Genomic DNA, 26077 nt, shown 5'->3' with positions numbered 1-26077 from the left:
TGAATTTAAGAATGCAGTCAACTCTAAAAAAAATACTTCGGCGTGAATTATGGATGATCAGATATTTAAAAGCACCAATTTGGTGATTGTTTTTCATGAAAACTTGTTTTAAGAGTTCACACCGTTTCAATAGAAATGCAAGTAACTCTCAAATAAATCACTCCAGAATCAACTACTCATACGAAGCACAAATCATTTAAAAACCAAGCTTGTGTGGTGTATTTAACTTAATTTTATTAAAATACAATGAATAAACAATCTGTCAAGTTTACAAGTTAATTCTCCATGACAAGCACTAAAAGCCGAAGGAAGAAAAAGAAAGGATCCCTAATAAGTCTGATAATAACGTTAATACCCTCTTCTTGCTTTGATTTCTGTAACATACACGAGTCAAAGAGACGTCTAGACACACGATGATCATAAAGTGCTCCCTGCACCTTGTGCTTGTTTAGATGATGTCCACCTTCACACTGGCACTTCAGGAATATCTACAAGTGTGATGATGAGGGATGCTGCGGGAGCCAGACGCACTGAGAGTGTGAGGCGCGTGGAGAAAGTGCTATCAGCTGCTCAGCCAGCTCACGTCTCACGCTAACACACACTACACACTAAACACAGCACAGACGTCAAGCCCTGGACGACCCGTGGCTTCACTTGAAGGCGGAGGAGAGCGCGAGCGTGCAGACGTTGATGTCCTCGGTGTGCGAGGCTCTGTGGAGCGACGGCTCGGACGCGCTGCGGTTTATTTTGGGGAGCGAGTGCTGGAGCAGCTCAATCGAGGACAGGATCTAGAAAAGACATCACATAAATCATGTCAATGCAGTCAAACACCCTCATTATTAAACACTGCCAACAGCTACAGCTTACAAACAATCTACACATCATCAATGACCACTAAAAAAGTGCTGGATTTACAACTTTCACTTAGAAATTGCTAGTAACTTTCACAAATGATTAGAAAGAAACGGCAAGTAAAGCACTGAATTAAACATGACATTTAAAGTAGAAAAACGTCTAAAAGAAAATCATTTTTACAATGCAACAAGAAGGTGAATCTAACCAAACAAGAACATTACCAACACCATAATAAAAAACTGAAAATAATATCAATAACTAATATTTAAAAATATATATCCAATATACCACTATTAACAGTTAAGACACCAAATTGAAAAATGATATATTATTTACATTTAATATTTTAGACACTGATGTTTTATTATGACACTGACACAGATTATTTCTTTCTGATAAAGGACATGCAGGATAATTATTATATCTGCTTTTTGACACATTATTAATAACTAATTGAGAATTAGCTTACAAGATGCATTGTCATTAACATAATATTAGCAGTTATTATTATATTCAAGCTGATCCAAATGTATTTTGGGGAAATAAAACACATTTCACACTTGTTTTTTTTTTTTGTGTCTTGTTTTTAAGTTTAAGTGTAACATTTATTGTTCTACCTTTAAAATGTTTTTTAAGAACAAACACTGTATATTATGTAATATAATGTAGTGCAGAGTAAATGTAGAGTAAAGGGCATAGTTTGTGGGAAATTGTCATGAAAGCGATTAAACGAGGCTCTGTATTCAGGAGACTGTCCTCACCTGTGGAAACAGCGGCCGGTCGTCTTTACTCTTCTGGATGCAGTCGGCGACGAGTCTCTTCATGGCTTTAGGACAGCTCTTGTAGAGTTTACTGAGGTCAGGGGTCAGATAGCCCCTCCCCACCATAAAGATGATCTGCACACAAAGCAACGGGAACAACTTACTCTACTCCAAACTACAACAGGAACTAGACTCTGACATGTTATACACAGCGCGATTAGGATGATCATCTGCTCTCTTCTACTTCCTGCACTCAATGGGATCTCTTAGAAAAGCAAAAGTACGCCTCTCTTACACAAATAATGCAGGATTCATGTAATACTTTGAGTGAGAATCCCTGGTTTTGAACAGTATGAGTGCTGCATCTCTTAACAAACACTGCATGATTTCTAAGATGACTGGAAAACGGTGGAAAACAAAAATGACGGCCTTCGTTTCACCTCCCCATTAAACAATAGGCTACACAAGCAGTGAGGGTGCTTTAAATGGACCTTTAGCCTTTGGGCTCCTAAATTTAGCAGCAGGGCTCCGGAGCGCTCAGGATCAGTGCCAAACACATTTGAGAGTCACGCTGCTGTGAGCACAAGCTCCACTGTCACACACTCGCCTCAATCCTGAGCTGAGCAGGTTTTTGTTTTTCTTGCATATATAAAAGATTTTGCATGCACACAAGAAAGTTTTTCATGCCCTCGAGAAACTATTGACGGGAATATTTTGTTCACTTATGCATTAGATTGCAATTGCAATTATAGTTTTATATACTGTAAGCACCTTCCTCTGTGCATCACTGTCATCTTCTCATGAAGAAACGAGAGCACGGATGCACACGAATTAAGATCTATTTGCTCAACACATGGCTTTCCTTGGGAAGCACCTCTGATATCAAGGCCTTATGTCCAATTCATCATCCTCTGTACTGCAGAGAACATGACATGAACGGACCGCTGGCACAATACAGCTGTGTGCACGCTCCAACGTCTGTGTATTCTAGATGTGTGCAAAGGTCCTTTTAGAGACTCTGTAATACGGTGCTAAGAATATCCGGAGAAAAAACCTGCATAATGAAAAAGTGCATTCATTCTGAATCACTGAGCAGCTGCTATGAAGACACACTTCTTGCATGACACTTTTTTTTTTTTCATTAAATTAATCACTTTCTATTATTGAAAGCTAAATGAGGGCTAGAAATGCAGATATTTTTCCATACTGTTCTATCTTTTTTTCCATACTTTTCCAGACCTGGAAATGAGCAAAATCAACTTCCATGCTTTTCCGGACTGCGTAAGAAGCCTGTAAGCAGGAATCTGGAAGTCAAACCCATGTTTTATTTCATGCATGGTGAACAGGTAGATTACGGTCTCATGATCTGTAGAAGGGTAGCGTCACTGTACCTGATCTCTGTTTGCAATCATAGAATAAGGCAGTTCTCCTGTCATCAGCTCGTACAGGACCACACCGTACGAGTACACATCCGACTGAAAACTGTAAGGATTGTTGTCCTGCATCCGGATGACCTCAGGAGCCTGAAAACATCAGCATCAGTGAGAGATTCAGAAAATATTACATAAGACACTGGTATTCAGTCCATCCCAGATGTGGATGAGTGTGTTTCTTCATCAGAAATGTGTCATTGAATCAGTGTCTCATCAACGGATGCTCTGCAGTGAATGGGTGCCGTCAGAATGAGAGTCTGATAAAAACATCACAATAATCCACAGCACAACATCTGGAGAAGACAGAAGACGAAACAAATCCAGCATTAAGATGTTTTTAACTACAAAACCAGTCCATAATAACACTTCCTCCAGTGAAAAAGTGTTCTGGTCTGAATCAGGAGAGAAATCAAGCACTGTTTACAAGAATGGACTTTTCCAGTGGAGGAAGTGTTAATATGAACATTTTTATCAGCTGTTTGGACTCTCATTCTGACGGCACCCATTCACTGTGGAGCATCCATTGATGAGACACTGATGCAGCGCTGCATTTCTCCAGATCTGATGAAGACACAAACTCATCCTGATGTTGGATGGCCTCAGGGGGACACATTTGACGCACCATCCACAGAATGGAGCCGGACGGCTGCTCCACCCGATGGGAGCCGCTCCACCGTGCCTTCACCGTGGCCAGACCAAAATCACCAATCTTCACCGTCAACCCTTCGTGCAGGAAGATATCTGAGCTTCTGTTAAGGGCATTTCTGACAGCTTGAGCACTAGACTCACCGAAATCAACCTTCTCTACAGAGACAGCGGTTCACTTCGATCAATGCAATGCTGAAATAAAAGGAAGTACAATTCAGAAGATGTTTGTAAAAGATACTATTTGACTTCATGTCTCGGTGGATGATATTCTTTGCATGAAGGTAACTAGAAGACAAAAGACATGAAGAGTTATTAGAAAACCTTTAAAGGTTACATTCTGTATATCTTTGGCATTATCATCATAATGGTAGAGAAAACCGTCAGGTGTTAACTGACAAAACCACCTCTGAGTTTACACATAAACACCCACCTCTGCTGTACTATTTTAAAACCTGGTCCCATTTCTATAAATAGCTGATGGTATCATGCTCTCAAAATGCAAATCTGCCCCTGAGAATATACGATGCTGTCAAACACTGACAGCGTGCTGTGCTCTGTGGTCTTAATTGTGTTACACTACAGATCCTTTCCAACACTACGCCTGAAAGCATCAAATGCATTACAATAATCATATACATTACTGTTCAAATGTTCGGGACTGGTAAGACGGTTTCCCAAGAAGCTCTTCTGCTCACCAAGTCTGCATTTATTTATTAAATATGTTTTCAGTATTCTTTGATGTATACAAAGTTCAAAAAGATATATAAAATAACAGCATTGATTTGAAAAGGTCTTTGTTGAGGTCAAACATTTTTGCTCCCAAACCTTTGATTGGTAGCATATATTTTCAAAGCAATATTGGTTTGCATTTGGTTTACTTTGTGCAGTTCTGTCCATGGCTTTCCAGGATGATGTTGGCTCTTCTGTGTTAGCATCTAAGTTCACTGTCTTCTATCGGTTCACCATTTACACCAATATACTGTTGCATTCATTAGATGCACAGCCTTTGACATCTACAACAAAACAGCTTAGGCATGGACGTTTTGGGAGTTGATAAGTCTGTTAATTTTCCTATCCCAACCATACAAGAGCATTTGCTTAGCTTCATGTTATAATTTGCATTTAGCAAATAACAGTGTTTACGGTTGCAAGCGTAGGGCTGAGAAACGCTGGACTAGATCAGGGCCAGCCAACCCTGCTGCAACTACTAACAATTATATCTTCATATTTTCTGGAAGTTTGTCTATAATGATAATCAGCTGATATTTTGGGAAAATCTACTTTAAATCTAAAGCTAAAATCACTGTACGAGTGAATCATTGAGTCATTCATTCAACCGATTTGTTCAAATGCTGATTGATTCAGTAAAGAAACACTGTTGTGTTGATCAGAGACACAAAACAGTTCTGCTGTGGCTTGTCTGAAATGGTTTTCGTTGACGAAATAGAGCAAAAACAGGAACTATTGTGTCTAAAATGCAAGTCACTTGATATTAACTTCTTAATTTATTGAACTCTTCATCAAATCGATGTCAAATTTGCAATTGTGATACTTGGAGAGAAAAAAAAAACTCTACTGTTTGTGTGACATTATATCAGATGATATAAATAAAGACGGGGATGTTTTGAATTTTGGTGAAATTCTAAATATCTCAGAATCTTTTAATAGATTAAATCACACAGTGAAGGCGTGAACTCTAAATGTGAATCTCATAGTGTGTGTCTGCACTCTCTGGGTGTGTTTTTGTGAATCGCGTAACATTTAAACATCAGTTAGGATATTATCACACAGCCCTGGCTGCAACACACCTGCCTCTGAGCTGTGATCAGCAGGATCGCTATAAACTATCTCAAACACTCACTCCATGCCCTGAGCCGTCTGTCTGGCGATGTCGATCAGCTGAAACATCTGGAAGTTGGTCTCCTGCACGTGCAGATGTTTGTAGAGGCTGCTTCCTTCACACCACTGCGTCACAATGGCCATGTTTGTCTTGGTCATGTATCCCATAAACAAAACGATATTGACATGCCTGGTCTTCCTGTAGCAATGACAGAAACCACTTCAGCTGCTTGGCCAGTGTTTAGCAGATGCTAAGCACCACATGACAAGGATATAATGCAAATGTTTCTCTCAAACTCTTGTGTGGTTTACCTGAGAACAGCTACTTCATTGCGAAAGGCCTGTAACTGCTCAGGTGTGGGATTCATGACCTTTAAGATCTTCACAGCAACATCACCTGAAAATTCATGAAATACAATCACTTAAACTTACTCGAGCAAGCAGGATTTCTGTTCGTCTAAACCGGACTACCAAAAATCACCATTTTAGCTCAATTTTGTCAACGTTGTAATAATTAATTACACTTAGTGCGCCCAATGAAGAGTGTGTTGTCCCAAGTGGGATTTGAATTACTGATGATTTACAATAACTTTATTTATCATGCACTTTCAGCTTTACAAATTACAGCTACTGTATGAAACTGTTTGAAAGGCTATATCCAAAATCGCTTAATAGGGGAACTTTAATAATTAGTGACTTTTATTTTGGAGCTTGTTCACAAAGGTCAGATTATTCATAACAAAACAGCTTTACAGAGTTAAACACAAATCACCCAAAGACATCGTTATCACTGGATGTGTTGGATGCCGTTATACGCGCCCCTGCGTGACCCCCACACATCAATTAAAGGTGAGGAGGAACCCTTACCGTGCCACTTCCCTTTGTAAACTGTGCCAAAAGACCCTGAGCCGATCCTGGAGTGCAGAACCACCTCAGTGACCTCGATCTCCCAATAGTAGCTCGAATCTCTCTTCTCTCGAGGACGCTAGTGACCAGTACACAAACCACGCGGATGTTAGCTAATGCTGACGGAAATGGCATGCAGAAACCAATCTGATATTGTTAATAGTCTGATTTGTGTCTCAAGCATCGTAAAGAGGTGCTTACGATGCGTTTTTCCTGAGCGTTAGTGGAGTGTTTCTCCTTGTGAGCTGGAGCCGGGGTTTTGGACCACTCCGTCGGGCTCTGACTTGGAGGGCTTCCTGTGAATACACGCCACACAACAACGGGATGTGTAAGAAGACATTTCAGCCTTGGCTTTGCTATGAAACCTAAAGAAAAGTTCTGAAAATCCCCTTACCGGATTCATCCCGCCCTAAGGCTTCCTAGGAGAGAAGAGGGAAGCGCTATTTTAGCATAAGGATCAAGGAACTGAATTTAGGACAGAAGAGAGAGCGCTGGAGTCTCACCTGATAGGCCGCTTCATCGACCGGCTGGGTGGTGCTCACCATGTGGACGTTGGGGGTGGACGTGGACAGCACTTTATGACTGAGAGAAACACCCGGGGACGGCATGGGGGCGATGTAGTTTAAAGCATTTGGCGTTGAGTATCTGTGATAGGGACTAGAGAAGTGTTCATATGTCAGTGAATCTTAGCAAGTAGGAGTGTTTGTGTTCTCACAGGGTTTCGGATGCGTTTAGACCCAAGTCTTCTTTCACAGCACAGCATCTTTATAATATAAAACTTTGCAATATATAGTACTAAATATGGCGGAGGGATGGTGTATTTTTTTAGGCCAAAACCCAGAAAGAGATGCATTTTAGCACTTCTGGTTACATCGTCCTGAAGAGAGTGGGTTTATGGAGAGCATCATAAACTTTTGTTGGTTCCAGAGCAATGAAAAAAAAACAAGAGGAACAAGTGTGATGCTAGCAGAAGGTAATCCTCCATCACAGGCGGTGCTCTATAATAAAAACATCGCGAACGTAACGTCAAAACAGTTATAGCAAGACTAAAGAGGATCAAGTGCACTAGCACATTTATTTATTTTATATTTTTTTGCTTCGATCTTCACTGACAAAAAGAAAAAAAAAATCATCATTTACACATCAGGCAGTGCGCATTTGGTGTGAAAGTTACGAAATAGATTTACATCATCATGAAAACAGGAAAAAATAACACGTTGCAAAACTGGGTGCAAGTTTACACAGACAAGGCCAGCAAGAGATCTTATCGCACGAGTCTCGTGCCAGCAACGTCTTCTAAAACAGTGCACATTTTAATGGTTGTTGGCCTAGTGTACGTCCACTGGAAGTGTGTTATTGTTAAAATGATATTCTGTGATGATCAGTCATCAGTTTCTCTAGATGGATCATCTCTATAGATCCTGATCGATTTGTGTTCCTCCACTTGGGCAGGACTCTCTAAGACCAATCATTTCAAAACTAAATGGGAAAATATGACTAAAAAGTATTAATAGTGAAATATTTATTAATGTGACTGTTTATAATATAAAACTGACAAAACGGTGTAAGGAAAAATGCTTAAACACGAGGAACTACAAGCATCATCCATAAATCCAAGGAAGAAGAAAAACGAGGAGACGACGTCTTGACACGCTTTGATTTTCAGAGGACTTGTCGAGTCAGTTCACTGCATTTGAGGTAAATATAGAAACAGGCTATATTTACCTGAAGGAGAATTTAGAGTTGTGCATGCGACGGGATGAGAGGGGAGGGAGCGATGGAGTCCCGTTCTCTCCGGGAGTGGGGAACAGCCTGGAGAAGGACACGGCCACTCAATCAACTTACATTAAATTACAAACTACACCATGTCTAATTTTAGGACTAATGAGTGGTATAATCTTAGAAAACATTTTTGTTTTTAAATGAAGGAGGGCTTTGTGACCAGTACGAGCAGCAAAAGAATGGACCTTTGTACCGTGCATTACCTGATTTTCATTGATAGACATCTACAAAGCTCACAGTATGAGGGCCTCTATGCAAAACTCTTTCTGTGCATCAACAGACTTCCCCTGAACTACATCTACATGTCCATATTCTTTCAACAGAGGAATATAACAAATAAAAAGCTAGGAAATGGCACATTACACAAAAGCAGCACTGGTTACATTTTATAATAGAATGTGCATAAACATAAATGTATTTCCTTTTCTAGGTCCGGAAATCTGAATTTTTATCATTGAAAGCCTGATATTTACACGACAGTAGCCCTGTGTAGACATGGAGCGTGACGATGCAGGAGTATGGGTTGATGAACACTCACAGGAGCTGTCTGATGTTGCTCCAGTCCACGCACATCGTGGGCACTTTGGTGCTGCAGTGCTCGTGAAACTTGTAGCCGCACGTCTGACATCTGAAGCCGTGCAAAAGAAACTTCTGACATATGTCACAAAAGGCCAACTTCAAAAAGGTTTTTCGTACCTGTGATTCAGGGGATGGTCATTAGAGAAGTTGTAAAGACAACAATGGCTCGATTTAAACACATTATGGGAACTCACAAAATTGTGTGTAGTCAGGGGTACGTGATCTAAGACTTCAACCAGCAACTCCTCTCCGACCAGTGAGGTAGAATCAGTGCTCCAATCCATCCGCAACTTTTTACTGAACAAAAATAATAATGCGTTTTCATCAAATTCACTTGCAGGGCCAAAATTAAACCAAATGAAGCTTGATTATTTCAGATATTAAACACACAATCATTTTTTCATAAGTATTCATGCCCCTTTAAGTCATATTTAGATATCAGATCTGCTCTGGTCCCTGGATTGTTCTTACAATCTCTCTGGAGAAACTGCTCTAGCTCAGTCAGGTTACATGGAGATCATGATGGGACACTGTTACTAGTTCACTCATAAACCGGCCCGGGATCTGTACTCGGAGTTGGCCGCTCCAGGACAACAGTGTTGTAGCGTGGAAGCCATTTCTTGAGGTTTTCCTCCAGGATATCCCAGTAATTCCCAAATGAATCAGAATCAGATCATGGGAGCTTGTAAAATGGTGCATACCAAAATCCAGCATTATCAGATACAATGCATTTTTTCATTCGCAATTATTTTACATTGTTCTGTAAAAACACATTTCCACATGAAAGTCACTGGCAAAAATACCTTATTCATTTGGGTTCAACACATTTGCTACTTTTCAATTGGACCTACATGTTGCAAACTGAGGATAAGGTGATATACTTATTCAATTCAGACTTCAAGCTCACAACAGCACAGGCCACAACTCACTATGAATGTTCTCGATGCAGCTTGAAAACAGCACAGCATTCTGGCTGAAGCCCACGGACTTTCAGGGCTTTGATGAGGCAGTTGCGTAGCGTCATACCTGGTCGCACATTCACCTATTACAACACAAGTTTAACATTTCATCACTTAAATTGAAGTGAAAGCTGTGAACAAGCATGTTAAGGGTTAGGGTTAGGGTTAGGTTGTGTAGAGGAGAAGAACATTATGAAAGGAACAAACCGGGCTGCATCTTTGACGTTATATTGACAATCACTTTGGGAATCTGTAATAACTGCTTATTCATCATGGCGCTTACAGTGTAAGGGGCCATTTACATGGCAACATTGTTTTGGGGACTGAAAATTGGTTTAAAAGTGCAAGTTTTTGAAAACTTCACCATTATTGTTTCCGTGTAAACACCCAATATGTGAAACTTTGAAAACGGTGACGTCATGCGCGTGCGTAGTATGTGTTAGGTATGTAGACATGCGCAGTACGTGTTGATTTTAAAGGCAAACACGAACAAACATACACAACAATGGAGGAGTGCATGGTACTGTTGATGCTGCTCAAGAGTTTGCTAATGCTTCTTTGGCAAAGTGTGGATTAGCTTCACCAATATTACAACCAACAGCGGAGACACATCATATAATCATCACTTCCCTCAGGTAGTGTTACTCACAGGGTGACAGCGCCTGCTACTGGCCTGGCATACGTAATACAGCGCTTCTGGCCGATTTCACTGATACGTGTAAATGGAAATTGTTTTGAAAATGTTGCTTATACGTGAGGGAAAAACTTATCCATTTTTGACTACATCATTATCATGTAAGTCTTCATCCGGATAAGCTCATCGTATTGTGTCACACAATCACCTAAAGTGTTTGAAGATATCAAGGATTATTTATTGTTACCACAGTCCGCTGTTTGTTGGGCAGGTAGACGCGGATTGTGCTGCTAGTTTTGGCGTCTGGGATTCTCCCGTCATCTGATAATCTCCGGTAGGGGAAGCTCTTGAGAATGTTGGGAGACATGCAGGATTCTTCAAACACCAAGTCTTTGCATCCAAACCCATGACTGATGCTCTTCAAGGCCCCTTGAACAGGCTCCATCACAGCGGGCAGCAGCAGACTTCAATAATCTGGCATGAGAACAGAACAGATAGAAATGACACGACCTCACAAACAAAACTGATCTGAAATCAGGGACCATCATGGCCAAAACAATGCACCTGGAATGAATAGCTCACACAAAATGCTTAAAATGTTCTCAGTATCAGTTCACCCCAGATTAGGATGAGTTTGTTTCCTCATCAGGTTTGGAGAAATGTGTCATTGCATCAGTGTCTCATCAATGGATGCTCTGCAGTGAATGGGTGCCGTCAGAATAAGAGTCTGATAAAAACATCACAATAATCCACAGCACTCCAGTCCATCAGTGAACATCCGGAGAAGACAGAAGCTGAAACACATCCAGCAATAAGATGATTTTAACTAAAATATGAGTCTATAATCCATCCTTAATCCAGTTTACTTTAGACCTGTTTTTGGACTGTTTTGGCTTGTAATCTCTGCTTGATCTGTGCAGATTTCTCTCCTCATTCAGACCAGATGCACTTTTATACTGGACGGTGCGTTATTATGGATTATGGACAGATGTTCACTGATGGACTGGAGAACTGTGGATTATTGTGATGTTTTTATAAGCTGATCGGACTCTCATTCTGACGGCACCCATTCACTGCAGAGCATCCATTGATGAGACACTGATGCAATGATACATTTCTACAAATCTGCAGAAGAAACAAACTCATCCACATCTGGGATGGACTGCGGGAGAGTAAAACAAATCTTTAACAAACAAGGCTTGAATTATAATATGTGGTTAAAACACCATTTCCCATATCCATTACTCTCATATAGTACCGCCAACTCTGAAGTGGGTATTGTATTTGTAATGTGACTACGTGACTCGCAGCAATAACTCTCCAAAACAGCACAGCGTACAGTTTCTAAACAAGGTCACCCGCAAGTCAAGACTGAATCTAATATCATGTAATGCAGTCTTTCTATTACAGCTCGCAACATGTGAGTGAAGCTCCTGATAAGTCAAGGACAAATAACCCTGACAGGGTCCTCCCAACAGAATTAAACAAGCCACATTCAAGTAGTCCTCAGATGATACTGATAAAATGATAATGATTAGCATTTCACACAGCACACTTCTGCTTTCTGCTGTATCAAAGACAGAAGCGCACGCAGTCTTCCTGCAAAACACAAATGAGTATAAACGTTTGTATTTATTATACATTCACATCCAACCAGGATGGTTCTGAATCTAAAGCATTCACTCTGAAGTCATAACGTCGTGACACAGAACAAAGCCCAATTTTGAGCTTGATAGCAATGCTATAAAATGAAAACCTTAAAAGAAAGCCCAACTAAAAATGCTAAGAACAGATGATCGACAGGAGACTCGTGTGATGTGTAAATCACCAGGCCAAGACTATTCCCACCGCTTCTCAGGACAAAACACACACATGAAACACCCAACAGCACATCTGAAGAAGAGGACACGCTGTTGTTGCAAGAAACATTAGTCAGCACGTCTCCGCCGCTCAGAAGAGCAGAGATGGTGACAGATATCCTGTCAGTAACAGTGTCTGAAAAGAAGCCATTACGACTTACAGTAGAATGAAAGCCACAGTGTTTTTGGATTACTGTTGTTCTGGGCTTCCCAACCGTCCTGTGTGTGAAGAACTGGCAATGATGTCTCATGTCCAGATGGTTTGTCCAAACTGCGGCCAGCTCACGATACCAGTCACGCAAGTCACACAGTATTCACAGCCAATTTTTTTGCATGAGCCACAGCGATATCCACCTGTTCTCGCTGGGAAAGTAACTGTGTAACTATGTTGGGTTTAACTGCTCTGGCCTGCTGATCCTTTTCAGGTCTCCATTGTTCTGACATCAGAAACCTGTCGAGCAGGTCTGAGCAGCTATCAGAGACAGACACTCACTGCTGAGCTCAGCGGCTGGGAGAAACACAAATTAGTCCGTAGTAAAACATTCTGTACAACTTCCCTGATATCTCTCTCTGCGCCACGCAAGCCAACGATGCCATCTCAATGAGAGATCTACAAGTGAGTTTTACAACACGCTGGCAAAAATATCATAATGTTAATTCAATATCTCGAAGCTATCTTATGAGGTATTTGTGTTTGTGTGTGCATATTATAATATGATTTAAATGTATTGGGTTATACAATGCACTAAGTGTGAACATACAGTTTTGGCCATTAAAAACACCAATTAAACAAATCTTTCTTTCAAAATACTCAATATTTATTCATTTTATGATCTCTATATCAATAGCTATTCTTGAAATATGGCTCTTTGCATTGGGGACAGAAGTCAAATAATGACTGTTATTATAAAAGGACTACTAAAAATGCCCACATTTATGGATTTCAAAGAATAGCAATGAAATGCAATAATCTTGTTTATACTGAAAGGTCTGTAAAACTATACTCAGAAGACTTCTTTAGGCCAAGTAGAGAGGTTTATATCAGAAAGCAGCACAATTAAAGCCATTTAGATGAGTGCTGATAGCCTAATGTGTGCTCTGCTTGCTCTCACACAGAACAGATCAGTCCGATGAAGCACAATAACATCAGTTTGCTTGGGTTCAGACGTGTTTGCAGTGCAGCCGTGCAGATTCAGTACTTGTGCATTAAATTCAGTACTTGTGCATTAAATGCAGAACAGTACAGACAGGTTTCATGAAACTGGATCATGTTAATGAATCAGCAGACTGAGGAAACAAATCAAGATACCAAAGACATTAGCCTTTGTGTTTTTTAAAAGGTCTTGAACATCCGGGTAATTCTATAAACAAACATTTAACACCTTTAACACGCTTCAGTTCTAAAAACTTGATCAAACGGAGAAGACTTGTGTGCATTTGAGGAAAAACTGGAGAACAATGAAGAGGCTTGTTAATATTTCATGCTGGCAATAATCCATGTCACACAGTTACACTTCATTCGTTCAACTGTTTCGATACACTGTTAATATCAGTTAAATTATGAACCGCTCTTACACACTCCTAACATTAGTTACCGACACAAGAAAGGATATTTTCCCTAACGCTAACACACTAATGTTATGAGTTTCAAGCGAAGTCCGTGTTGTCCTTTGAGAAGTTTAAACAGCTTCTCGCTGGATCTGACACGCAGCGAACTAACTACACAACTAGAGAAAGAAAGAAAGGGGAAGATTAGATTGTTCTGATAGATTTAACCGTGTTTACCAACACATTCTCTTATAACGTTACGCTTCACACAAACAAACAATAACATCGGCGAATGATGTTTCAACGCAACAGCGAACATGTGTAACGTTACTGATCCGATCAGCGGCGAGACGCGAATAAACCCTGGACAGATCTAAAGAGCGGAGCTTTACTCACCAGAGAAAGTTGTTGAATTGTTGATCCGCCATGATTTTCATCACTGCAGCGACGCGACGAGCTGCGCCGAACTGCATCGCTGTTTTTGTCAAACGCTTCTAGCAGTCGCGTGATATGGCAAGCTAACTTCACATTTAACAGCCCAGGTTTCGACTCGTCTAAACTCCAGTACCAGATGACTCATGTGCAGTTTGATTAGTAGGATTAAAATATGAATTGAAGATGTTCACAATACAAGATTGACTAGTCACAGCACACATAGTTGCTTTCAAATTTAATTACATTTTTTCAGCTGTGTTGGGAACAAAATTATGGAAGCCAGTTTCCGCCACTAAATAAAAAATAAATAAAACTATGTAATTGTGATTTTTTTTTTCTTTCTCAAAATTGTGTTTATATCTCCCTATTCTGACTTTATAACCCGTGAATGCGAGTTTATATCCCGCAATTCTGACTTTCTTCTTTTCTCACAATTGCGAGTTCATATCTCACAATTCTGAGAAATAAAGTCAAAATTTTAGCAATTATCTTGATTTGGCAGAAATAAGGCTTCCATACAAAGTAGACCAGTAAACGGTGCTGGGAACATTACTTTGGAAATGTAATAGGTTACAGATTATACTTATACTGATTATAATTATTACTATAAAGTAATGCAACTGATTAAATTGGAATCATTTTTTTATTACTTTTCAAAAATTCTAATGTTTTTCAACTGTTACAAACATTTAAAGCCGACAGGGTTAACCTTACAGTAGTATTCAAGTCAAGTCTGCTTTATTGTCAATTCTTCCATATGTACAATACATACAGAGATTTGAAATTGCGTAACCCTCAGACCCCCGGTGCATACAGATAACACTAACAGTAGAACATTAAATACAGATAAAATATAAAGTACAACTATACAAATAGGTAATGTAAAAAGAAAGATAAGTAAAAAGCAGCACAAGGCACATTGCAGATAGAGAGCAAACCAGTGAAGTTAACAAACAGTGCAGATATAATGACTGTTTAAAGGGTCAAAAATCTCAGAGAGCAGTTCTTTATTTAAACTGACTGAAGAGGTAGTTGAATGAGGTTGTGAGCAGACCAATGCTGTACAAAGTGTCTGGTGCAGGTCCCAGTGTGTTATTGTGTTATACATTAAAGGGGGGGGGGGGGGGTGAAATGCTCGTTTTCACTCAATATCCTGTTAATCTTCAGTACCTATAGAGTAGTACTGCATCCTTCATAACTCCAAAAAGTCTTTAGTTTTATTATATTCATAAGAGAAAGATAGTCTGTACTGATTTTTCCCGGAAAAACACGACCGGCTGGAGGCGTGACGTGTGGGCGGAGCTAAAGAATCACGAGCGCCAGTAGGCTTTTTTGTTGAGAGCGTTTGGAAGCTGTGACATTACCGTGAGGAAAAAAACATCCAAAACAAACCTTGGTTAACAGTCAGATTCAGCCGTTTATTTATGATCCAGAATCAGATCCAGAGGCTGAAACTGAACGAAAGCAGCAGCAACGACTCGCTCCGAGCGGGGCTCAAACCCGGGTCTCCGGCATGGGAGGCGGACGCACTAACAAGGAGGCAGAGATATTTGAAGCAGTTTTACTCACCGCCTGCGGGTTGGGACTGCATTATCCTTAAGAAATAAACGATGTGCAAATCCGTCGTCAAACTGGGCCTTGTTTGTAAAACAAGCATTTTAGAAATGCAGGGAACAAACACAAACACTTGCACAACTTTGCTATACTCTTTGCTCAACTTTGCTCTGCTATACGGGAGCGTGCGCTCTTCCGGCAGAAGTGCCTCAGGACCCATATAAGGAAATTCCGCTCCATCTAACGTCACACAGAGCCATACTCGAAAAAAACTTTCCGAAACTTGTGACAAACCGGAAGGAGTATTTTGGGAACAGAAATACTCCTTCAAACGTACAACTTAATTTTTGAAACTTTGTCCATGTTTAGCATGGGAATCCAACTCTTTAACAGTGTAAAAAACTCAGTATGCATGAAATAGCATTTCACCCCCCCTTTAAGGTAACTGTAATTTAATTACATTTTTTCCTTATTACTGTAACAAATTACATTTATTTTGTAATCATGTTATGTAATAGTGTTCCTGTAGCTCAATTGGTAAAGCACTGCACTATCAAGTGCCAGGTTAGGGGTTTGATTCCCCGGGAACACATGATAGGTAAAAATTGATAGCCTGAATGAACTGTAAGTCGTTTTGGATAAAAGTGTCTGCTAAATGCATAAATTTAATTTTTTAATTTTAATTCCTTGACTTCCCAACACTGCTAGTAAATTATATTAATGTAAACTGATACTCCACCAAAAATTGACAATTTCTTGTAATTTACTCCCCCTCACGTTGTCCCGATGTATGACTTTCTTCTAGAAAAATAAAAATAAAACTTCCGTGAGTCAATATAATGCAAATGGATGGGACCATCAGTCAGCCAAACACCAAGCAAAACCAACACAGCAGTAATCCATTACAAGCCCAGACTTCTGAAGCAAAACCATAGCTGTGTGTAAGAAAAACTCTCATATTTTAAAGAATAAGTCATTGCTTTAGACCAAGCTGCCAAATGAAGGTTTGTGAGTTCACATTTGATGTAAACATAAGCGCATTGTGAAACTCATGTCAGAAGTGATGCAGAACATTCATTAATCAACTGGGGTTTTAAGGATTACTGTCCTCTTTATTTAGCTTCTCTGAAGGGTCAGCTTTGAGGATCCCAATCACTTGCATTATAAGGACTCACAGAAATGGACTGTTTTTCTAAGAATCGTAGTTTGTTTTCCACTGAAGAAAAATATTCATAGATATCTTCAACATCATGAAGGTATGCAAGAGTAAATGATAAGTATTTTTATTTTTTTCAGTGAAAGTGAAATAATAACATGGGGCCCAATTAGCTGCATTCCTGTAAATATGTAGTGTATTTCCAATCATGCAGTATGTTTTTAAATTCCCCTTAGTGATCAGGAACATATAAGTGGTTAGTCTTGACTTCCTGTTTCCCTGGGGTATGATTATGAAGTGACACGCACACCAGATTCCTCTGCTAGTGCTTCAAATGGCACCCTATACACCCTTGAGCTTACAACCCTTGAGTTTACACTTTTGTGACCTAAAGCCACTTTGACAGTTGAGTGGAAGTCTGCTGAAGTGTGCATCGAGGGAGGATAGTAGCTGCAAAGGTAGTGTGAAAATGACAAACAAACACAAATGACAAATGTGGCACCCATTTGGACCAAATAGACACATGCACACGGCGCCCATTGTAAGTCTGCAAGATCCATTTGGGACATGGCCAGTAGCATCTTGAGGTCTCCAAAACTATACAACCAGAGGACATAACCACAGCTTGTGTGGAACAGGCTGGAATAAAGGACCATATACTGTCATCAAACAACAAACTCATGCTCCTCCAGTTTGCCCAGTGTTACTCAAACTTTAAATGGCATGCAAACTGTATGGACAGATGAGACCAAACAGAGTTTTGGAAGCAAACACCAGAGTTGAATAGTGTCTGTTTAATATGCTGTTCAAAAGTGGATGTTGTCACCTATACTTTTATATGTACAGATTTGTGCTGCTATTTGTTGTTAATATTGCTTGTATTGTATTGTTATGTATATTTTCAAGCTGATCATTTTTTTTCCCTGAGATAACAGTGCCATCACTTGGCCATATGAGCACATTACCTCATGATTTGAATGAACGCATACTTTACAGGTGAAAAACAATTGTTAAACTGCAGGCAATCACAAATAAAGCATTTTACAGATTATAACCTGCACAAAGATCTTAGTGCAGCACTATATTACACATAAAATCATAACTGTTCAGTTTTGACCTATATGCTGCTATTAGAAAATGGATGATGACCAGCACAAATTCAATGTGCATACCTTAAAGCACAAGTTTTGGGTTTTATACATTTAAAACAAGATGATAAACAAAGGCTATTTCACAGCAATCAATGTACAACCGCTCTCACCATCTTAGCTTAAGTTGTTCAGATAATTAATAATTAAGAGAGAGAGAGTGAAGGCAAGAATGGTGTTCCATACTCAGAGTTTCTGCTCTGCATTTAACCCTTCCTAGTGCACACGCAGTAGTGAGTAGGGAACACACCCAGAGCAGTGGGCAGCCATTTTTGCAGCAGCGCCGGGGAGCAGATGGGGTTCGGTTCTCGCTCAAAGGCCTCACCTGTCTTGGTTTTAAGGGTGCAAAAGAGCACTTCACATTCACTCCACACACCTACAACCCCTGCCTGCACCGAGACTCGAACCAACAAAAAACACTAGTCCAACTCTCTAACCGTTAGGCCACAATGGCCCAATAAATACAGTCACTCACCTGAATCAAGAAGGGCTGGTGAAATCCATCCATGTCAGATTATCTTCTCATTTCCAACCATAGTTCCATCAAATGCTCTGTTTGACTCTTTCTCTTCACCCCCATCTTCAATTCATCCACAGCAGGGGAAAGCCAAACAACTTGGGCCTTTTCTCCAGTAATACAGATCCAGCGAAAGCTTCTTCTGCTCACAGACGGGCCCAGTGTGCTATTGAGCTGCGGCTCAGTGTCAAATGGAGGCTGTCTGTGTATAACTCCCAGAGCATCTCAAATGCACTCACAGAGACGGAGGCGGGGAGAACGGAGAGCAGGACCTTAAGGTACTCCCTCCAGCTTGCATCATCTGACAATAGCACCAGGCTATAGACAAAACAAAGATTGCATGCGTTCATGGCAGAGACTGGGAAAACGTCTGTATGTTTGATCATTTATATCACAAGCATGAGATTGTTTCGTATCATATTCTTTATCAATTCAATGAAAGTTACGTTTTCTCAGTTTACTTTAATCATTCTTTTTTTATATATATATGTTGACAAGCATACAGGGCTGTAAAGCTCCAGATATACAAACCACCTTAAAGATAAAGAGATGAGCACAGCTCTGAGTGTATTGATTCTGAGAGTCTGCTCCATCAGTAAATCGACTCTGCTATAAAAGCCTGCAGGACAGCAGTACAACCCCCTCACACACACACACACACACACACACACTCATCTCTCCTGACAGGTGCATTCCTATAAAAAGCATACAGGATGAGTTGTAAAGAGACGTGCAAACGGAAGAAATCTGTGTCGGTCAGCTAGAGGAGTAAAGGCATGGAGGAAAATACATATGTATTATTTATTCCAAAAAACTATTCATGAGCTACTGGATGCACAAGCATGAATAATTGATTTGGGTGTATTGTAGGAGTTTGCCATTAGTATCGGTCTGTCTGTCTGCGCAGAGCTGGGCAGATTACTTACAGATTCAACTGTATTAGAAATTGTATTAGTGTTTTATTTGTATACCTGCATGTTAATGTGAAAATTGAAAAATGTTTTTTTAAATAATTGAAATATTAACTTCCTGTGATATATTTCAAGTACATATTTCGTGTTAAAGGGGTTTTGGCTGACAAAAACACTTGGAAACCCTGCATTATATGAACAAGCATCACAAGCATGAAAACATTAGGGCATTAGTGTTTAGACATTTCAGTCCAGACCTCCTGAATCAACAGCTACTGAAGCTAGCGGAAGCGATGAGGACACTGCGTTTCATAATGTTAGATATACATCACCAGTGTCTGGTAACTTGCATCATGTGTTTCATACATCGTCTAATTATTTCTGAGGTGCTTTTCTCACCTGAATTCTGATGCATTGTTTGCATCTTTATTTGCAGGACCATTATTGTGAATATAGTCATAGCTAAAGCTCATTATGATACACAGGGGGATTTTTTTTAATGGAAATTATAAAAAGAAAAAGAAAAAATAAGGGGAATCAATAAAATATTAATAATTCACTTGCATCCAAAATTTTGAGTTTAGTATGTTTTCATGTCATTACATTGATTAATGCATACATAAAATGGAAAAACAGCATTTTTGAAAATGTATATTTTATTCATATGTTATTATGTCTTTTATTAAGCTCACCAGCTCTTTAAAAAGTATTTTTTATTTTATTTTATAAAAAGACATGAATAGAAATGAAAAGGCAAAAACAGTGGGATTTTTTAAATCACAGATAAATGTTTCTTTTTATACCAAACTTTGTATAAAGATGAACTGTTATGAAAGATATAACAGAATTATTTAATATACAATTTTCCCTTATGCAGTATGTGTGTGTAAAATAGCCAGGGTTTTGAGGGCAATATAATGAAAAAATAAGTGTATTAATGGGAGTAATAATTGGCAAGATTTTCATAATAATATCTAATATTTCATAGGAATACTGACATATATATATCTTTAACATTTTCCTGAGATCTTGATTTATCACAAACAGTTTGAGTCTGATTTAAATAATAATGACTAAATATTATCATATTTCACTAAGGGTGTTGAATGTCACTAAATGAATGGCAGATATTTTTAGATCAAGGAGGGGAGTGTTCATGGGTAATCTTCCAAACATGTTATCATCATATTTTCCAGCTGTATAAACGTGAATGCACGCTGGATTGAAGCTATCAGGTGATGTGTATTTGTGTAATGAGGGAAAGTGAGGCAGGCAGATCAGCACCCTGTATTCTTCTTGTTATTTTAAATGTCAGAAATGTGTATTTGTAAACTGAGTTACATGATGAAAATAAACATGATGGTGAAATGTCTGTTTATCCTTTACTTGCATAATATTTCTGCACACTAATAGTTGCCCAATAATTGTGCATACATGGCCCAAACCTCACTTTAACTTCCTTAAACATTCAGGTTTGATGTTTATTATCATTTTGGATTGACCGAGAACACTGCAGTTGTTGAATTATAAAATGAATCCTCAAAAATACAACTTGCCTATTGTGCACACAGTCTATATATATATATAGATTCTTACTTAAAAATTATAATCCTTTACTAAAATCCAAATTACAACACAAAAACTAATTTATGTTTACTTTAAGAATACTTTTGAAATAACTTATCACGTTGATTTAAATAGGATAATTCTGTATCTTGATATCAAAATGCAAAGAAAAAACAAACTCTATTCCATTGATGGTTAGTAACAACATGGGTTAAACATTATATAATGTGTTCATGAAGGAACGGCAGGGGATTCAACCATAAAAATGTCACTTTAAAATAAATCTTTTTAAAATAACATCAATCAAAATACATATTGTATTTGTTTACCTGCATGTCATGTGATTATTAACCAACATCAGAGAACCGTGTACATGCACATGTCAGACTTAAATATGTGAACTTGATTATTTTTAATTGTCTGAAGGTAATTTATTAGATGAAAGAGGTTCAGATGGCCAATAAATAAATAAAAATGGAAGCCATGCAAATAAGCCTAGAAATGACATGAATTTGTGTCTTAAATAGTTTGAAAGACAAAAGCATTAATTATATGCACCTGACTAGTGACTTGTCTTTGTGTGAATGTCTACAAAACCAACTGGAAGACTTTCTGAGTGTATATAACAGGCTGTTTCAGAAAATAACATTTAAAAGATTAAAAAAAAAGAGGAATTGGGGAGAATCAATAAATGATGAATAATTCATTGGTATTGTGTCAATAAAATGTTATCATGTAATTAATAAAAAAATCAACTGTAATCTGATTCCAAGTATTTGAAATTGTAATTTAATCTAATTACAAATTCTTAATTTTCGGGATCTGATTATGTAACCCAGATTACATTTACATTGACATTTAGTCATTTAGCAGAGCTTTTATCCAAATAGACAGAAGAGCAATGATATACAAGTGCTATAAGAAGTCTCAGTTAGCTTTACTTTTTAAATTATAATAAATAAATAAAAAGAGAACAGAATAGAAAAAGAATAGAGAAGCAAGAGAAAACAAGCAGCAAATGAAAAGAGTGCAAGTCTAAACTGTAAACTTAAGTGTTTTTTATTTTTATAAAATAATATAATTAGAATAAAGAGTGCTAGAGTTAGAGTGTCAAATAAAGATGTAAGAGATGTGTTTTAGCCGATTCCTGAAGAGTACATGTAATCAGTAATACCCAGCTCTGTATATCTACATATATAGATGTGTGTGTGTGTGTGTGTGTGTGTGTGTGTGTGTGTGTGTGTGTGTGTGTGGCCCCGTGTGTCTCCATCAGTCACTGCAGCCCATAGTGCCGTGCGCAGAGCGCGGTGGGCGGGGCCACAGGAGTCAGCGCGAGCGTGCCGTGCGCAAACCGCGTGTGGCGCAGCGCAGAGAGGAGGAACCGAAAATAAACAGCAACGAGTCACGTCGCCGAGGTGAGTTCCCTTAAAGGACGAAAATACGACATTTAACTCGATGCACACCGTGTTGTGACACCGTCACGCGCTCGGAGAGTGTCTCCGCTGTCGTGAAATGCCAGAGCTGTGTTTTTAAGGCGAATCGTTGCGGTTGAACGCGTCCAGAAAGGGACAGAAGTGATATTTTCTGCCGCGCACTTTGGCCTGCTGCGACAGGCTGCGAGCGGAGAGTCGGTGAGCGCTGTATCGCGGGGATGATGAGGTTTGAAGGTAGCTGAAGGATAGATATAATGTCTCCGTGGGACTGGATGGTCTCTCTGAGAGTGAGAGAGAGGGTCTGTGGGCCACAGATCAGCCCTGAAGACTACTGCTGATCTTCATCACCGTGTTTCGCTCTCTGCGTGTAAGTGCAGATACTGTAGCGACTCTGCTTCATATCGGTGTTGTTTACACAGTCCACTTAGGCAGCATTTTTCTTCACACAAGCGACTTTTGATTCTCGATTTGTACGATTTTCTGGCATCGTTCCCAACTCTCCCCTCGAACAGCATCGGGTTTAATCGTTTTGCTCCAAAGGGTCGGCAGGTTTAAATAGTTTATGTATAAACGCACCACGTGTTTTTACGCGAGTTGTGACAGTTGTAGCGAAGTCCAGTTGGCGAACGATTCGTTTCGAATCTTGAATCGGTTCAATCGAGCGGATCTCGAGTCCAGAACTCATCAGAGACAGAGAGAAAAAAATACTCTTAATGTTAACAAATAAAACGTATTTTTAAGACTTTATTCAGCAGACCTGTATCATGAAACGAGTTATTTTGTAAATGGCATTTTATTGAAAACTGCAAATCTTTTTTTTTTTTATTATTCATGTAAATTCATTTAAAGTTAATGCAAATTATAATGGCTTATAAACTGGTTTACAACTGGTTTCAGTAAAATTTGCTCATGCACTTGAGTACTGTTTTCCTTAATTACTTGCGAGTCCAGTGAATATTTCCATGTGTTCATTGAACATCTGACATCACTCTAGCTGTTTTCTCCCCATCAGGTTTAATCTTGACCTCTGACCTCTGCTCTCTCCTTCAGTTGTAGGGTGCAGTCAGAGGCTATGAGCAGCAGCGAGTGTTTTGGTTGCGGCCGTACGGGCCACTGGATCAAGAACTGTCCGAACGCTGGCCGTGGCCGTGGGAAGGGCCGTGGCAGAGGGAAAGGTGAGAGCCGCTCGCTCTGAACTGATCTGAACACACAGGTATTTCTCGAGCTGATTGGGTAAACACTGTGTTTCTCCTGCCCTGCACTAGATCTCTTCTGCTATCGCTGTGGAGAACCAGGCCACGTTGCGAGGGACTGTGAGAGGACTGAGGATGGTAAGGACATGAAATGTAAAAAAATGGGCTCTTATTAATTGTTAAATCTCTGAGATGTTTTGAATGTGGACATTTTGCATATTAGTGAGTCAGTGTTCCTCGCTGTTTAAAGAATAGGAGAAAGCCGGATCTGTTTTTCTGAATGCGTTGGCGTGTGTTTTGCAGCGTGCTACAACTGTGGCAGGGGTGGCCACATCTCCAGGGACTGCAAGGAGCCCAAGAAGGAGCGCGAGCAGGTGTGCTACAACTGTGGTAAAGCTGGACACATGGCGCGCGACTGCGACCACGCCAACGAGCAGAAGTGCTACTCCTGCGGCGGCTTCGGACACATCCAGAAGGGCTGTGAGAAAGTCAAGTGCTACAGGTGAGGAGCGATCCGAACGAGCCGGGTGGCGAACCGCTGGGCCTGATCTGTGCTTGTGCTCCTCAGGTGCGGAGAGATCGGACACGTCGCCGTACAGTGCAGCAAGGCCAGCGAAGTCAACTGCTACAACTGCGGGAAATCTGGTCATGTGGCCAAAGAGTGCACCATCGAGGCCACCGCTTAGTCCCGTCTCCTCGTTCGCCCCTCCTTTTTCTGATTGATGGTTGTATTATTTTCTCTGAATCCTCTTCACTGGCCAACGGTTGGCAGATAGAGGCTATTCCCAGGCCAGTGAGCTCTTGACATGTAAAAGGAGGAAAGGGGTGGAAAAAAAACTTTCCACTTTCTGCATTTAATACAAAAAAAATGTTTATGTTTAGTTTGGTAGAGGTGTTATGTATAATGCTTTGTTAAAGAACCCCCTTTCCATGCCACTGGTGAACAGGGATGTGTGAGATGTGTTGAGTGGAAGAGCGTTTGTCAAGTAGGCCTCTAGAGGCTCGTGGACCTCGGAGAGAAAAGAAAAAAAAGATGGTGAAAAAGAACCATACAGAGATCAGGGAAGCGCTCGCTTCTGAATGATTTGCATTTTTTGTTTTAGAGGTGAGACTGAGGTAGCCTACGAGTGATTGACCTGGAAAAGCAGCACAGGACACATACGGTCGGGTCTATCCAGGCCAAACCAGCAGCACGCAGCTATGTGGAGAAAACAACAAAATACAGAACCTGTAATGTAACGCAAAACAACTTTATAGCATATTCTGGAAACCTTGAGTAATAACAGTGTCAGAAAATGACATCCTGTGTAAAACACGGGCTGTTTTTGATCATTTCGAGACGGCCATGATCCCAAGCGATACGGACGGACGGAGTTCAGGTCGCTCTACCCAAGGTGGAAACTTCAATGAAATAACAATAAAAGAAGAAGAAAAACACAAAAAAAGGTCATAAAACAGATTAGGAGTCGTAAGAAAGGTGAATGTTTTCACAGAAATCAAAATGTTATTTTTGTACAATATCACTTAGACTACTCTAAAAATTATAATAATAATAATAAAAAAAACTATCATTTGCTTGTACTCTGTTTTTAAGTCGGAAGGTAAATGCAATTGAAGTTCTAGGACATAGAAATGTAATTTTAAACTATCAATAAATCTGGAGGAGGAAGGGGTTAAAGACTGGCGTTTCTTTTCTGAGTGGTCTCCTGTTACCGTTTCATCACACCAATACACACACTTTTCCCTGATTCTTCTGGTTTATAGATGGTATCTTGGATTTTCGGTACATTTTGGACATATATTTTATTTTTGTGAGTGAGCCTTGCAAACTGAATGCTCATCCACACACACACACATATATATATATATATATATATATATATATATTTATTTATTTTTAGTTAAAGGTATTTTCTAAAATGACTTCATTTTCAAAAAAAAAAATAAATAAATAAAAAAAAAACTATTAAATAATTAAATTATATAAAAAATGTAATCTCTGGTGTGCAGCAGAAAACGTCCTTGTAACAGTTGTTGACATCTGTATAAACGCACCTCTGTGTTTCTGTTGGCACATTAAAAGCCCATAGAGTCCTCTGACAGACGAGTGAATGCCCAGTTTAGTTTACTGTGGTGTCTATTCAGAGCCAAGTGTGAGGTTATAGCTCAGGGCAACAGCTGCTCTGCCAGGTGTCTGATGAACCCTAACTTAAGGAATGACTTGCATCAATAAATTATTCAACGACACACTATAAACAGCACATTTTACTTAAAGTTACATTCCTTGTTTGTGCAAACACTAATGGATGGTATTACGAAAAGCAATATAATGAAACCGAAGCAGGGCTGAATTTTGCTGCT

At 39.5% G+C, this 26077-nt stretch overlaps 2 protein-coding genes across 5 annotated transcripts; one reads left to right on the top strand and one right to left on the bottom strand.

The window, feature by feature from the left end:
- Window positions 1-209: 209 nt before the first annotated feature.
- raf1b (Raf-1 proto-oncogene, serine/threonine kinase b) lies at window positions 210-18591 on the bottom strand. Of its 3 annotated transcripts, none has more exons than XM_052610469.1 (17): window positions 18572-18591; window positions 10644-10870; window positions 9733-9845; window positions 8998-9100; window positions 8763-8920; window positions 8168-8254; window positions 6946-7099; window positions 6837-6861; window positions 6644-6738; window positions 6404-6521; window positions 5849-5933; window positions 5559-5735; window positions 3936-3982; window positions 3672-3790; window positions 3008-3139; window positions 1617-1751; window positions 210-788 (listed from the first exon to the last, which is right to left on the bottom strand). In XM_052610469.1, exons 2-17 carry the CDS (start codon window positions 10839-10841, stop codon window positions 651-653), a joined length of 1884 nt encoding a protein of 627 aa, XP_052466429.1. In that variant the 5' UTR covers window positions 10842-10870; window positions 18572-18591; the 3' UTR covers window positions 210-650. The 3 variants fall into 3 exon arrangements, with proteins under 3 accessions (XP_052466429.1, XP_052466428.1, XP_052466430.1); XM_052610468.1 differs by lacking the exon at window positions 18572-18591 and adding an exon at window positions 14200-14357; XM_052610470.1 differs by lacking the exons at window positions 8168-8254; window positions 18572-18591 and adding an exon at window positions 14200-14358.
- Window positions 18592-22344: 3753 nt separating this feature from the next.
- cnbpb (CCHC-type zinc finger, nucleic acid binding protein b) lies at window positions 22345-25394 on the top strand. Of its 2 annotated transcripts, none has more exons than XM_052610466.1 (5): window positions 22345-22505; window positions 23574-23698; window positions 23789-23854; window positions 24020-24218; window positions 24285-25394. In XM_052610466.1, exons 2-5 carry the CDS (start codon window positions 23596-23598, stop codon window positions 24400-24402), a joined length of 486 nt encoding a protein of 161 aa, XP_052466426.1. In that variant the 5' UTR covers window positions 22345-22505; window positions 23574-23595; the 3' UTR covers window positions 24403-25394. The 2 variants fall into 2 exon arrangements, with proteins under 2 accessions (XP_052466426.1, XP_052466427.1); XM_052610467.1 differs by lacking the exon at window positions 22345-22505 and adding an exon at window positions 22551-22890.
- Window positions 25395-26077: the final 683 nt, after the last annotated feature.

This window comes from Carassius gibelio, chromosome A11 (genome assembly GCF_023724105.1).
Source record: "Carassius gibelio isolate Cgi1373 ecotype wild population from Czech Republic chromosome A11, carGib1.2-hapl.c, whole genome shotgun sequence".
Lineage (NCBI taxonomy): Eukaryota > Metazoa > Chordata > Actinopteri > Cypriniformes > Cyprinidae > Carassius > Carassius gibelio.
This window is presented reverse-complemented; position numbering and strand designations above follow the sequence as displayed.

Excerpts from the sequence above, each read along its gene's own strand:
- raf1b (XM_052610469.1), bottom strand. The coding sequence starts at position 10,841 with ATGGAGCCTGTTCAAGGGGCCTTGAAGAGCATCAGTCATGGGTTTGGA. Across the intron at positions 9,846-10,643 it reads CCAACAAACAGCGGACTGTG|GTGAATGTGCGACCAGGTAT; the intron begins GTAACAATAAAT and ends GTGTTGTAATAG. Across the intron at positions 6,522-6,643 it reads ACGCTCAGGAAAAACGCATC|CGTCCTCGAGAGAAGAGAGA; the intron begins GTAAGCACCTCT and ends ACTGGTCACTAG.
- cnbpb (XM_052610466.1), top strand. The coding sequence starts at position 23,596 with ATGAGCAGCAGCGAGTGTTTTGGTTGCGGCCGTACGGGCCACTGGATC. Across the intron at positions 23,699-23,788 it reads GGGCCGTGGCAGAGGGAAAG|ATCTCTTCTGCTATCGCTGT; the intron begins GTGAGAGCCGCT and ends GCCCTGCACTAG. Across the intron at positions 23,855-24,019 it reads CTGTGAGAGGACTGAGGATG|CGTGCTACAACTGTGGCAGG; the intron begins GTAAGGACATGA and ends TGTGTTTTGCAG.